The sequence below is a fragment of the Antedon mediterranea genome, chromosome 5 (assembly GCF_964355755.1).
Source record: "Antedon mediterranea chromosome 5, ecAntMedi1.1, whole genome shotgun sequence".
Lineage (NCBI taxonomy): Eukaryota > Metazoa > Echinodermata > Crinoidea > Comatulida > Antedonidae > Antedon > Antedon mediterranea.
Genome location: NC_092674.1, coordinates 19469979 through 19484079, shown reverse-complemented (window position 1 = coordinate 19484079; position 14101 = coordinate 19469979). Strand labels below are relative to the sequence as shown.

Below are 14101 nucleotides of genomic sequence, written 5' to 3'. Positions count from 1 at the left end.
CACCTCCATCTGCACTTTTTTCTTCAATAAGCTCTGTCGTCATTTCCTGGGCTATTTATACCAAAATTTTGTGGCGGGAATAATCTTCCATATTAGGAGTAACAATTTCCAAATATAGAAAGATATAATTTAACCCGGATGGTGGAAATTGCAGCAGATTTGTAAGGGTATTCCCATGCAAAATGCTTGCCGCGAAGTGAAAAGCGAACCGGAAGTCACTATAACTTGGCGATGCTCAGTGACCTGCGCAGTTAAAAAACAGCGTTTTAACGGTTAAATGAGCACTTTGCTGCTCGACTGATACCGCACTTGTGTAATCACTTCTTGTTGCTATACGCTTGGGTGCACACGGAACAAGAAAATTTAACTGATGAATTATTCATGTTTAAATTATTTTGTGACGTTTCATGAGGGGGTCCCCAACTTATGTACGAAAAAAAAAATCGCAACCGGGGGCCCTTGGCGGCCCCCTGGCCCCCAGCCCATGGTTGCTCGCTTCGCTCGCAAAATACTCACATATTGGTTGACCCCCCCTTTAATTCTTTGCTGGCTGCGCCCCTGGGAACTTACCTAAACAATTCCAGGTAATTGAAACACAAATTTGTATTCCAAAACATAAAAATATGATTCATTTGCACTTTCTATAAAGATAACAGTACATTTTATATGTTAATAATTCTTAATTTTACAGTCATATTATTCTTCTGTTATAGCCTATTTCATATACAACAATAACCTTCCGTATCCCTACTCGACGTGCGAGGCGCCCTTTAAATTTAGCTCTCCATGTTGTTGTCTCGCTTTTATTTGCATTGAACGAATAGCTAGGAAGTGTAACATCTTCCTACTGCACGATCTTTGCTTCTATTCTATTGTTGGCCAGAGCTAGGCCGCGCCTAGCCTAGCTTGTAAGAAGCCACAATGTCAGCAGTTTCAAACTCAGACCAGGATGGCGGAGGTCACCTTAATTTGGGCTCAAGTTTATTGTCACTTGTTGAAGAAGCAGAATCATTAACAAAGTAAGTTAAATTACTAAATAAAGCTGAAATGAATGGCCTAAAATAAAACCGGCTAGGGCCTAGGCCTAGTAGTAGTAGGCTAGAGCCTACTAGGCCTAGCCTAGGCCCTAGCTAGGCCTACCTATCTATAGTAGGCCTATTGGCCTAGTCTACCTAGCTAGGCTAGGCCTAGCCTAGTAGACTAGGCCCTACCCTAGGTAGGCCTAGCGAATTACGATCATCTCGGTCGCGTTTCATTTCGGTCGCGTGTCAATTAAGGTCAATTTTCAACAATACCGATCGTGGTGTATGGCGCGTCAATTATGCATAAAGCATACGAAAATGGATGCTATTGTAGGATTGAGACTTAACTGCCCGATTTAACTCTCTTTCAGCACTCGGTACGTGTAGCAGTTTATTATTTATTTATAAACCTGTTTGCATTTGTAACGATTTTTATCTATATTTTAAGGACACAACAAGTAGCTTACGAAGACGACTCTAATAGGTTAATAATTATGAATGAGTAAATTGGGAATATTTGTTTGGTGCCAGTTAAAATCAGTGAGAGACTTTACTGAGCTTTTTTATACACTATATTGCACTGAAAGATATTATTACGATTATGTATGTAATGTAAAATTTTTTTAAAGCATAATGCATTGACGTGTCGCATTATGTCATTATGCTTAATATAATCCCTGTTTATTAAGAGTGTTGCAAATACCCACCAAGCTTGGTCATAAATTATTAACACCCAACTTTTATCGCAAAAACCGTGAATTTATGTTTATTTATTTATAATTTTTTTTTTTTTTTTTTTAATTCATTTCTTTTTTAAGGCTCGCCCAACACAATATATTTTCTTCATCCTCCAGTCTGCCTCAAAGTCTGACCTCATATCATTTTGTTATTGCATTGTACGTTATTATCTTTTATGCTTGTAAATAAATGTTACGAAACTAGTGTCAGCTTTTGAAATAATCTCCCGCTTTTTAGCTTCTAAAAGGCACAACATGCATTTATACATCTTACTTCTAGGAGGTCGACCTTGTATTCCAAAATGACAGTCTTTTTACACGCGTTCAAGAATTCATCAATCTCTTCTTATCGTTGCGGCATGTTCTTTGATCGGCATATCAGTTACCGTTTATTACTGATACGTCATTCTTGAGACGTTTTAGTGGGGACTCCACCCCCACTAAAACGTCTAAATAATACGTTATATAGGGGGTCTCTGTTTTCGAGTTTTTCTCGAAAATAGAGACCCCCTATATAATGTAATATTGAGACGCTTTAGTGGGGGTCTCTGTTAAACAGAGACCCCCTATATAACGTATTATTTAGACGTTTTAGTGGGGGTCTCTGTTTTCGAGAAAATCTCGAAAACAGAGACCCCCTATATTACGTAATATTGAGACGTTTTAGTGGGGGTCTCTGTTTTCGAGATTTTCTCGAAAACAGAGACCCTGGGTCTCTGGTCTCTGTTTTCGAGACACCCGTATCACAACAGACTGAATCGAAAAGGACGACGTGGTAAGAAAATTACTTTTCAATTATAATAATTATTATGTATTATGTTGTTAACTTGCTCATGATAATTATAGTAGGCCTATATCGTTATTTTTGTTATTTCAGCAAAACTTCAACTCTACCTCTTAATTGGGCTGCTGCATGAAGAGAGTCAGAATGTTCACATCACAATGGAATTAGTTCATCGCGAAGATGTTGACCGGCTTCAGCGACAAGCTTACCGACGTGCAACTAGAACGCTCTTACGCCTCTGGGACGAGTATCGCGCAGGCCAACGATCAGAGAGATCGCTCCTTACGCTGGATCGCGCGTTATATCAAATGATGTTCGTGATTTGTAGATGAGATAGATGTAAATAAATAGATAAATTAAATAACGTCTGTAGATGTAAATAGAGGTGAACATTGTTAATAAATAAAACATTAAATACATAGATACATTAAATAACGTTTGTAGATGTATTGTAAATAAAAAGGTTTCAATTTGAATGATGAATGTAAACATTTGTATATGCGTTTTTGTTTTAAAAATAAAAGGATTGAATTGAAAAACAGTGTGAAACGAGTTTGTTTTGCATTACATTAACGTATCTATGTTTTGTTTTTAAATATATGTAAATATTTGTGTATATGTTTTTGTTTTAAAATAAAAAGATTGAATGATCATTGACAAAAGTGTAAAGTGAGTTTGTATGTTATTTTTCCCGTCAGAAACAAATAGAATATTTACAAAATATATCAAAATATATTGCTTATAAAAACATTTAAAAAAAAGTTAAACTAATATTAATAACATACTGTTTTTACAATATTTATTTAAATATAATGATTATTATATAAAATCATTTTTAAATAAACACCTAAAAAGAGACTACACTTCGATCTTTAATTAGAGCTTACAGTGTACAGTACTGCATTGAGCGGCGTTCCATAGAAATCGCCGGAAGTTCGATTTCCCGGAAGCGCGACCGAAATGAAACGCGACCGAGATGATCCGATACCGGCCTAGCTAGGGCCTAGACTAGATAGAGGCCTTGGCCCTTGGCTGCTACGCGGCCTACTAGCAGTAGGCCTAGGCTACCTACTACTACTACTAACTATCCTTTTCTAGTACTAGGCTAGTTCTAACTAGCCTAGGCCTAAATAAGGCTAACTAAGCATTCATTCGCCATGCTTCCAAATAAAGTATGTATCCGATGTTTTTTTCTGTCAAGTGGCTATAAAAATCACAATTCTTAACAGAATAGGTTTGTTGAATTTTTTAGAGAACTTTTTGATGCAACCTCTGCAGCTCGTCAAAAACCTCCTAATGATGATCCCCAGGTGAGTATTTTTCGTTTTTTTTAAATAGATATCATTTTTTTCTTAAATCTGTTTTACACATTGTACCTAGTTATTTACTGTATGTTTGTTTTACTCCCACAAATTCCCACAACTTTTTCATTTATTATATACTAAATTTATTTAAACATGTATCATCATTCACTGCATGGCATGGACCTTTTTTCATAGTTAAGCATGGTTTAAAGTTACCCTTCCTTTTATTTTAAATGGGGACGACAAAAAGAGTGAGAAGGAACTGCTTGATTAGTTTGAAATAAAGTACCAGTAATTTATTTGTTCCTGATGTACTATTTTTTCATTTGTTTTTTATTGACTTCATAAAAATAGATAATGGAAATGTTAATGAAGAAAAATGAGGAGATTGAAACAACATTGAAGAAAACGGAACAACAAAGAGAGAAACGTAAAGAAATGGAATCATTACAAGAGGAAGTTGATCGTAGAGACTGTGATGTTAAAAATCTTCAGAAGCATCTGAAGGAAGCAGAACACATCCTAGTACCGTATTTATATGTTATTTCTAACATTTTAACAATTTTTAACAATAATAACAATTTATTCAAATTCAGGATATAATGTAGAATAGATGCCCTGTATTTGTAAGCCAATTTACTTATTAACATCTTCAGAGCCAGAGGCTTCACTCTTAGAGCCTGTTCGGACGGAACAAATTTACACGTGTAATGGTTTTGAGATAAACTTGCTGTTTCAAAAATCCACATCATGAGGTGGATTTTTCAATTACACCTTAAACTGCAAGCTGATCAACCACAAGATAAGGAGCAATTTGACCTTAATAGTGTAAAGAGATGCATGAAATGACCTTTATATGTGTAAATTGTTCATCGTCCGAACGATCACTGATTACACATGTAAAGCCTAACTGTGGATGTCCTAGGCATGAAGCAGCCACTGACTAACTAATTGCGTGAACACTTTATAATTGTAGGCAACTGCAATCTATCAAGCAAAACAGAAACTTGATGCCATTGATCAGGCAAGCAAAGGTTCAATATCCTCTGAAGAACTCATCAAGTATGCCCACAGAATAAGCGCCACCAATGCTGTTGCAGCACCCTCTACCTGGTCACAAGGTAATTAAGCACCAAACGTTTAAAGTAAAGTTGGTACACATAGCATAGAAGTAAAATGCATTTTTAATAGATTTTGCATTATACAGTAGATTATGACATGACATGAACAATTATTAAAGGCTAAAATTGTTACTGTATAGTTAACAAAACATATTTGAATTTCAAAAAGGAGTATTTAAATTTGTTTAACAGGAGATCCTCGCAGACCTTATCCTAGAGATCTAGAGATGAGGATGGGTGCACTCGGCAGGCTAAGTAATCTACCAATACTGCCTGGAGATACTCAAGGAGGTGCTGGTAAGTTATGGCTGTAATATTTTTCCGAAATTTTTTTTTACCAAATGATACTGATAACCTAACAATCTGTATAATCTCAGATTCATGTTGCTGAGAAGCTTAGAAAAATATATTATCTGCACAGGTTCACTTTAAAGAACCCATTTCTACTTTTGGATAGGGTAAGGGCTATCACTTCAATATTATTGAAATCCACAAGCCCTATGGGATGAAATGAGGAGAATAACAACATTCAACGGTATGAAACCATGTCATATTCAAAACACACTGCACTATTTTGGGAGGAAATCATTATTAGTCACATTTTAGTTATGCCCATACAGTTATGCAATAGAAAAATGTAGAGAGAGCCTTCTGTAATTTCTTCCTTAATACAAAATACAAAATACTGGACAATGTGCAGGTATATTTGACCGAATCAGATTATGATTGAAATCATTCAACATTCAATCAGCTCTGCATCATGGTACCATAATGACAGAGGTTTATTTTCATTGTTTTTATAGATGGATTATCAGGATCAACATGGCAGCCATCTTGTGAGGTCAAAGTTAGCATGAACATCGAGTCATCCATTACATCCCCTAATATGCCATTACAGCTATCATCAGGGCAAAACAAGGAAAATGAAGAAGATGTTGAGATAATGTCAACTGATTCAACAAGCAGTAGCTCCAGTGACAGCCCCTGAGTTTATACATGGGCTATAATGTGGCAATACATTGTAATATTAGGGAATTAAAGTACAGATAATGGGTCAGTTCAAGTTGTAACAAAGTATTCCCTATATGAAAGAGATAAAACGTCCACATGGGTAGCAGTCAACTGAGTGAGGGCTGGCGTCATAGTGATAGGCCCTACAGGTTAATAAAGCCACAGTTGAGAACTAATAGGATATTTACAATGGAAGGCTAAGATGAAACTCAATATACTTCTTGTATAACAATCCTAAAGAGTTTACACCAAGTGTTTAATTTCCTGTTGCTCAACCCTTGCCTCACCAGAGTATACAAGGATAGAGAACAATTCATTGTTTAAAGAATCCCCTCATTACAGAATTTGTTCATTTTAATTGTATCAATGTTGTTGAATATACTATAGTTGAATTAAACTATATACAGTACTTTGTGAAATAAACATTAAACAATTATAATTAACAAACATTTATTTATATATATATTTATACTATAGTTACTTATTTTACAGTTTTACATATAATTTGCTAATACATTAGGACTATTTCCTGTATACAATTTATTAATTTTTTAAAAACCAGTTTACACTGTCGGCCCTTCATATGTACTGTAGTACATATCTATGAAGAAAATCTAATGAGTACAGAGGGGCCTGGATGCACACTGTCACAATATATTAACATGGGAACAAAATTCAAACTAATGTGTCATTATTATTTATTGTAGTAAAAAGTATCCTGTAGTAAAACAATCCTGTTTGTAATTAAAAACAAGAAAATGAACATGTTACAATCATTATTTGGAGTTAACAATATTGTTTTAACCTCCCGATATTAACTCGGGGATACTATAATATCTATAAATTAGCCTTTCCCAACATGTAATGACTACTAGGAATTGTGATTTCTTCCCTGCCCTCAGAAAATTTTAAAAACCTTTTGCAATAAAAACAGATGAAAAATAATAATAATATTTAAATTAATAATTTGTATTTCAGTACGCCAACATAATAATGTAATATATTACAGTGCAAAAAGCAACTAAAAACATTTAAATGACACTTCCTGATGCCAAAACTGCTCTTAAATTGTCCACTCTCGAGGCTTATGAAGTCTATCCCAGCCTCTTTTATCTTGACGTGCTAAAACATCCATTGGCATATGAGATTTAGGAATCGTGGGAGTAGTAATAAATTCCATTACCTCCTCATCATATTCTGCATGGATCGGTACGCTTGTATACGACAAAGATCTCGCAGCTGTTTTTGGCCTCATGGTGGCAGCTTTCCTTGTGCCACTAACAGAGTGAAGCAAGTTGAATGTTCGTGATGGGCTTAATGAGCCAGTGTTTGTGGTATCACTGTAGCTTAATGCACTGTTCCAAGTGTTGGACTCAATACGACCATCCCAAGAACGTTTTAAATCTTGAATGAAACAAAAACATACTAGATTTGAAATCGTCACTTTGAAGAGTTCAGGTTATCCGCGCAAACGCAACATGCACCACATACATTAAAATATGAACGCCAACAATTATTATGCCATCCTATGACATGAATTAGATATGTTTAGTACAGTGTTGAATTGTACCTATTTTGTGTAACAGTAATTACGGAATAATCTGTATATGTTTTATACAGTTTAGCAAATGAAATTATGAGACCCATCCAATCCAATTTTTAACATGAGGACGTCAACAAAATGTAACAAAGATATCAATCTTAGAAGATAAAGATCTAAAGAATTACATTAATGAAAATTTGAAGAATTTTAGACACGAAAAAGTGAGATGCGCACAATTTTAAATGCAGTGAATTTTTACAAAAGAGATGAAAAGCTGACTTTTTAACTTCAACTATCCATATGACGACGTCACGTTATTCTAAATGTTTAATATGATAATGTAATAAAAAAATTGTTAAGTTTTTTTAAAAAACGCATGTGATAGAGAATTGATTGAAAAGAACATATTAAAATCTAGGGCAAAATGGCTCTATTAAATGGAATTAACTAGGAATAAAGAGAAAAAATTCTATTTTTTAAATTCGAGTGGCCATATGGTAGGTAGGTACAAATTTTACATGAATTGATATCTACAACTCAGCTCCCATAATACATTAAAAAAAATTGGGGTAAACAGCTATCCTGAGGAACTATAACTGATTAAAAATAGGTATATTTTTGCACAAATTTGCATTTAATTACCGTATCTATTCTTTAGCACACGATTATTTATTTAAGTTTAACATGCACGTACGTTGTTATTTTGCAATTAAGGTTCATGAAAATGAATGCAATCTACTACAGGTGGTATGAAAAACAAAAATCAATTGCAAAAACCATTTTTCTAAGCTTTGTACGAGCTGTGCGCACAAGCGCGTGCGCAAAATGCAAACAATTTTGAAATGCTCAAAATGACCTAAATGTATGCAAAATTGATTAGAAATTAATTTTGCGCATTTTGACTCGCGTAAATTTTTGAGTAGCACGCCATTTTTATCATGTCAAAAGTTGCTTCATATTATGAAATACACTTAAAGTTTCATTGAAAAATATTTTTTTCCTCAAAATTTATGAGAAGCCATATAATTTCAGAAAAGCGTGAGTAACTTACACTGCACGACATATAACAAAGTTTCTTGCACATCTACAGTTAGGTCAATCTTCTGACTAAGTTATACAATCTCAGGTTGACAAGCATCGAGATATACAGCAAAAACTTATTGCATTACAAAACATACAGTATTTAAAGCTCTATCTACAAACTAGTTTGACAAAAAAAGTGTGAAATGCTCAAATATGGTAGTAAATATGAAAACAACATATCCATATGGGCACATCACATTGTTTTATTTGTACATACAGTTTGACAGTGTACACAGAGCTTTAGTAATAACAATTTCAATGAATTTCATTCTGTTCAATTGCATTACATATACAGTAATACATACCATCAAATCCATCTGAAGCTGTTACCAGGTATGAATCAGAAATTGATGTTGGTACTGTTTTACTTCTGATATGTGATTCTAAAAAAAATACACAAAACATGTAGCGATATATTTTGTTTGTATGCTAGAGGGGTCTTATATCGGTTTCCTTCAAAACTGTAGGTAAATTAAATATTTTGAATGCAATTATACTTACTTCTCTTTTGAAACAATGTTTCATCAACAATTGAGGTTGGACTCACAGTTCGATAGCTGTTAAACAAACTGAAAATGAAAACAAGAATATTCAAGGTTTACGTTTAGTATATACTAGAAATTGCAGGAAGTGCATGTGAGCACACTGCGAGCATTAGCATAACGTAGTTTTTTGATGACGCAGGGGTCTCCTAAAAACAAACCGAATGTCTATATAAGAACGCTTCTAATTGGATAACACAAGACCTCTCATGAACTATGCAGTGTGCAATCATCTCCTGCTATAATTGATTTCACACGTAGAGAGTAAAAAATCTGTAAATTCTACCTAGATCAACTTTTTGTAGATAAACATAATCGAAAGCAAAAGTGTGACGGGAGGTCCAATTGCTCTGCTACGCAGTTAATAATAATATTGAAGCCCTTGAACAAAATGTTTCTTTCCCTCAATTTTTTTATTTTTGTGTAATTTATACAGTAACAATCCCAATATTATACAGTGTAACAATATAAATACAAACTGGTATGAAATAAGTAAATACAATAGATGAATGTAAGTTACAATATTTCCATTTGCTGGTACAGTAAATTTACTAAATAATACTACACATTTGCTAAATGTTTCTAAATAATTCTTTTTGGCTGAAAAAAATTAAATACAAAACAAACTTATAAATTTAGAAATTCAACTTACCACCTGCGGGTAATGCTAAATCTAACACATGATGGATGAACAAAAATACCATGCTTTTCATGACAAGTGAAGTACTGGCGGCCTTTAAATATTCCGCAATGTTTACCAAGTGGTTCTTGCAGGTCTATTCCAACCCAATCACCTCTTACATTAGCTAGGCTACCTTTGAACTTGACAGTTCCAGCCAGTATTCTGCCTTTGTGTAAAACCTCTACATTTTGACCAACATTGATGTTTATGAAGAGTACCATATTAGGCCTTGGGCCTAGATATGCCTGGCCGTATGCTGGTGTACTGGAGATGGCCTAGATATGCCTGGCCGTATGCTGGTTTACTTGAGATGGCCTAGATATGCCTGGCCGTATGCTGGTTTATTTGAGATGGCCTACAGTAGATATGCCTGGCCGTATGCTGGTTTACTTGAGATGGCCTAGATACGCCTGGCCGTATGCTGGTTTACTTGAGATGGCCTAGATACGCCTGGCCGTATGCTGGTGTACTTGAGATGGCCTAGATACGCCTGGCCGTATGCTGGTGTACTTGAGATGGCCTAGATATGCCTGGCCGTATGCTGGTTTACTTGAGATGGCCTAGATATGCCTGGCCGTATGCTGGTGTACTTGAGATGGCCTAGATATGCCTGGCCGTATGCTGGTTTACTTGAGATGGCCTAGATATGCCTGGCCGTATGCTGGTGTACTTGAGATGGCCTAGATACGCCTGTCCGTATGCTGGTTTACTTGAGATGGCCTAGATATGCCTGGCCGTATGCTGGTTTACTTGAGATGGCCTAGATATGCCTGGCCGTATGCTGGTGTACTTGAGATGGCCTAGATATGCCTGGCCGTATGCTGGTTTACTTGAGATGGCCTAGATATGCCTGGCCGTATGCTGGTGTACTTGAGATGGCCTAGATATGCCTGGCCGTATGCTGGTTTACTTGAGATGTCTACAATATCAGAACAATAAAGGAATATATAAAATGTGTAAAGTAGCCTATGGTGTATTTTTGCCAATTTTTTTGCTTGCAATGCGACTCTACAGCTCACTATGTTGGTCGACTGGTCTGTAAACACTAACTTGAGCACGCAACTGCAGCCATGTACAGTATATGGCCTTGTTAATTAAACTAATATTAACATGATAGAATTTAAATCCTTCTTTCTGAAGGATATATCAATGTTAATAATATTAATATATCCAAGAGCAAATCTTTAAATAAGTTATTAAGCTGAAAAGTGAGATTTAGTTGACTTTACCATTCACTACAGTGGCAATCACTCCAGTGAGTAACTTGGAGCAGCTGACCAATCAGATATCAGAATGTTCTAAGATAAGACACCAACCAACAGAAGTATTACTATTTGTGTGACTAGTACAAGTACTAGGGATCGTTAAAAAATTTTGCCTAAACATGGCCTAGTCCTGGAGAACACATGCCGTTAGAGAACAGACGTCAACACAACTGTGTTGTGATTGGCCAACCTCGTACTGTATTTCATAATTTGTTCTTACTATATATAAAATTCCTAAATAACTAAACCTAAACCCTCTAATAATCTAAAAAAAAATATTAATATAAAATGTTTTTTTAAAGCCGGTAGGCCTATACTATAGGCCTACTGTAAATAATGAATATAGGATTATAGGCCTATTGTAAAATGTTCTTAAAAGATTAGCCTGCATCATTGTATGATTTTTAAAAAATAGATAGAAACATTTGTTTTATTTACTGCCTAAATGTATAAGTGTATAAGCATTGGAATCATCAAGTCAGCTGAAGGCCCCGCGTCAAGGCCTAGCTAGCTAGGCCTGGCTGGTAGGTATCAAGCATCAAGTCAACTCAGTCACAAACTAATTGTAATCGGTCAACTCGGCCCCAATAAAGTATGGAACCAACCTACCTAGCCTACGGTCTAGGTCTACTACTACTAGGCCTACCAGGGCCTAGCCTAGCCTAGCTAGTAGGCCTACTAGCTAGCTAGGCCTAGGTAGGCCTAGCCTACTACTAGCCGGCCCTAGCTAGGCTAGGTACCTACCTGACACTGGTCCAGCAGGGTAGGCCTAGCTTATTTTGGAAATTTATAGCCTCATAATAATTATTAGGGATGAAAAGAAACAGTTTACTGGGGGAACATACTACAATATTATTGTTTGGTATTTTTGTCGCTAGGCTAGCTAGCAACAACCACAACCAATCAATTTAAATCACATGCTGGATGCTGTCTCTCACCTCCTGCCGATAGGCGCGCCAGGCTAAAATCTTAAAATAGCGCCCCCAGTATTTGTATTTTTTTTATACATTTTTATACAAATCATGATGTACAAATACTCATAATATTTTCGCGCCGCGGCTCTCGCCAGCTATGTCCCAGGAGTGGAGGTATTTACAATGACTTTCTTTTGACTGTCAATCTAGAATCTAGGCCAATGTTATAATAATACGCCGTCAGATATTAAATCATTGAAACAGTCCTGGTAAATTTTTTTTTGGTTATCAGATGCCGTGGGGGGGGGGGGGGGTCCAATCAATTATCGTCAAAAGGTGAACAATCAGTCTAGGTAGCAGCAGCGGATTATTATTAACGCCTGCTCCATTAATTAATCCAGAAAAAGGTTTGTACATTCTCCTAACACAATTATATTTTCTTTAAAAAAAGGTTTTATAAGTGGTTTCAACATTTAGGATAGTAATGTGACAGTTCTGTGTCTGGACGCAAGTTCATAGGCCTACTAGTTATATTATTCATATTAACTGATCATTTACCGTAAAGTTCAGTTTTAATAAAATATATAATATAAATTGGCTTCGTAACAATTAATTAGTGTTGAAAAGGTTAGTTTTTTGGTGATAGGTTAAAATGACATGTAACTTCGTAATTAATTTATTTTTTTTGTATAAAGGCCCAATTACACTATGACGATAACGACGGACGATAAATATATAGCATGCATTTTTTTTACATAAACCAAAAGAAATTAGAAAGGTTTTCGTTCTAGACCTATAGGATAATCATTTATGCTGTCTTTGATAAAAATAATGTTTTTCAAATTCCAATCAAATGACGTCATGATAAATAAAAACAATAAAATCGCTGTATTGTCACGATATTATTGGTCTTACTAATCATGACGTCATTTTATTGGACGTGTGAAAATATAATTTTCATCAAAGGAATTGTTTATATTTATTTTGGTTTATGTATTAAAAATGCACATTTGTCTATTTATCGTCGATCGTTATCGTCCTAGTTATAATCCTTAAGCTCTGTCTATACTATCAAACTAAATATGATGTGCCCATATTGTATAGACATGACGATGTCATATCACTACGATATTCGGGCATATCACCACCATATTTGGGCACATCACACTTTTTTTGTTAAACTAGTTGGGACAGTGTAGACACAGAACTATGTGATCGAAACATAAGTCGGAATTGGACTGACGCGATTGATTTAATTGGGTATTTTTATTAATGTAATGATTCATTAAAAACTATAATACCGATACGCGTTTGGTATTGATCAATGGTGCAAAAAACCCTGAGAAACGCGATTTGGTGATAGCTTAGCAATAATACAACCCATACTATTATTATAAATACCTATTACAAATCCATTCATATAACTTTTCATCGTGAACCGAAAAATGTATAAATGTTATTCTACAGACAGTAATTATATATTCAAAAGCCATATTATTATTATTATCAATACCTAAATGCGATAGTAATAACCACATAAACATACATTTTTCCCAATACAAGTTTGTGCGTTTAATTCTAGAAAGAAACGACTGTGCTGACAGGCCAATGACATAAATCACAAGTAAAGTCCCAATTGTTCACTTGCGTTTTGATTGCCCGACCTATTATATTAGATTAATGAAGACTGTTCTTACAACTGTCCAGTCAAAAAGTTACGCGGCGTTTTTTGTGAGAAATATTTCTTGTTAATAATGCTATTAGATTTACATTAAAAAATAGCAACAAATAGTTTAGTTACATTAAATAATTATAACCACAGTTGTCCTGAGTACTTTAATAGACCAAAATGTTTCTTTCTGGGCTTATCTAGTAATAGAATAAAAATGTATTTGAAAAGAGAATAAACTGAAACTACCACTGTTGACCAGCATGACGCCGTCTCTGAAAAGTGACAAGAATCTAAACGAGACCAATGAAATAAAATGGAATTTGCCATTTATGAAGAAGCCCATATTCACAATAAATCAGAAATGTTTTTAATTACTCTACATGTGATTTTGACAAAAATGGACATGGGTATACGAAGGTAT

General features: G+C 35.0%; 2 protein-coding genes across 6 annotated transcripts; one reads left to right on the top strand and one right to left on the bottom strand.

Annotated features, from left to right (window-relative positions):
* Positions 1 to 797: 797 nt before the first annotated feature.
* Positions 798 to 6742, top strand: LOC140049062 (mediator of RNA polymerase II transcription subunit 4-like). Its single transcript, XM_072093881.1, has 6 exons — positions 798 to 1019; positions 3796 to 3853; positions 4202 to 4372; positions 4824 to 4968; positions 5161 to 5265; positions 5772 to 6742. Exons 1-6 carry the CDS (start codon positions 922 to 924, stop codon positions 5954 to 5956), a joined length of 762 nt encoding a protein of 253 aa, XP_071949982.1. The 5' UTR covers positions 798 to 921; the 3' UTR covers positions 5957 to 6742.
* Positions 6743 to 6839: 97 nt separating this feature from the next.
* Positions 6840 to 12023, bottom strand: LOC140049064 (uncharacterized). Of its 5 annotated transcripts, none has more exons than XM_072093884.1 (6): positions 11839 to 12023; positions 11059 to 11127; positions 9800 to 10748; positions 9107 to 9174; positions 8911 to 8988; positions 6840 to 7383 (listed from the first exon to the last, which is right to left on the bottom strand). In XM_072093884.1, the coding sequence occupies exons 3-6, from the start codon at positions 10048 to 10050 to the stop codon at positions 7043 to 7045; spliced, it is 738 nt and encodes a 245-aa protein (XP_071949985.1). In that variant the 5' UTR covers positions 10051 to 10748; positions 11059 to 11127; positions 11839 to 12023; the 3' UTR covers positions 6840 to 7042. The 5 variants fall into 5 exon arrangements, with proteins under 5 accessions (XP_071949985.1, XP_071949986.1, XP_071949983.1 ...); XM_072093885.1 differs by lacking the exon at positions 11839 to 12023 and adding an exon at positions 11533 to 11688; XM_072093882.1 differs by lacking the exon at positions 11059 to 11127.
* Between the last annotated feature and the right edge of the window lie 2078 nt (positions 12024 to 14101).

What these genes read in the sequence shown, in the direction of transcription:
- LOC140049062 (XM_072093881.1), top strand. Translation starts at nt 922, where the DNA reads ATGTCAGCAGTTTCAAACTCAGACCAGGATGGCGGAGGTCACCTTAAT. An exon ending in GAAGCAGAATCATTAACAAA is followed by an intron (nt 1,020 to 3,795) that starts GTAAGTTAAATT and finishes TGAATTTTTTAG; the next exon opens with AGAACTTTTTGATGCAACCT. An exon ending in AGATACTCAAGGAGGTGCTG is followed by an intron (nt 5,266 to 5,771) that starts GTAAGTTATGGC and finishes TTGTTTTTATAG; the next exon opens with ATGGATTATCAGGATCAACA.
- LOC140049064 (XM_072093884.1), bottom strand. Translation starts at nt 10,050, where the DNA reads ATGGTACTCTTCATAAACATCAATGTTGGTCAAAATGTAGAGGTTTTA. An exon ending in TTTAGCATTACCCGCAGGTG is followed by an intron (nt 9,175 to 9,799) that starts GTAAGTTGAATT and finishes TTTCATTTTCAG; the next exon opens with TTTGTTTAACAGCTATCGAA. An exon ending in AGCTTCAGATGGATTTGATG is followed by an intron (nt 7,384 to 8,910) that starts GTATGTATTACT and finishes GTTTCATTCAAG; the next exon opens with ATTTAAAACGTTCTTGGGAT.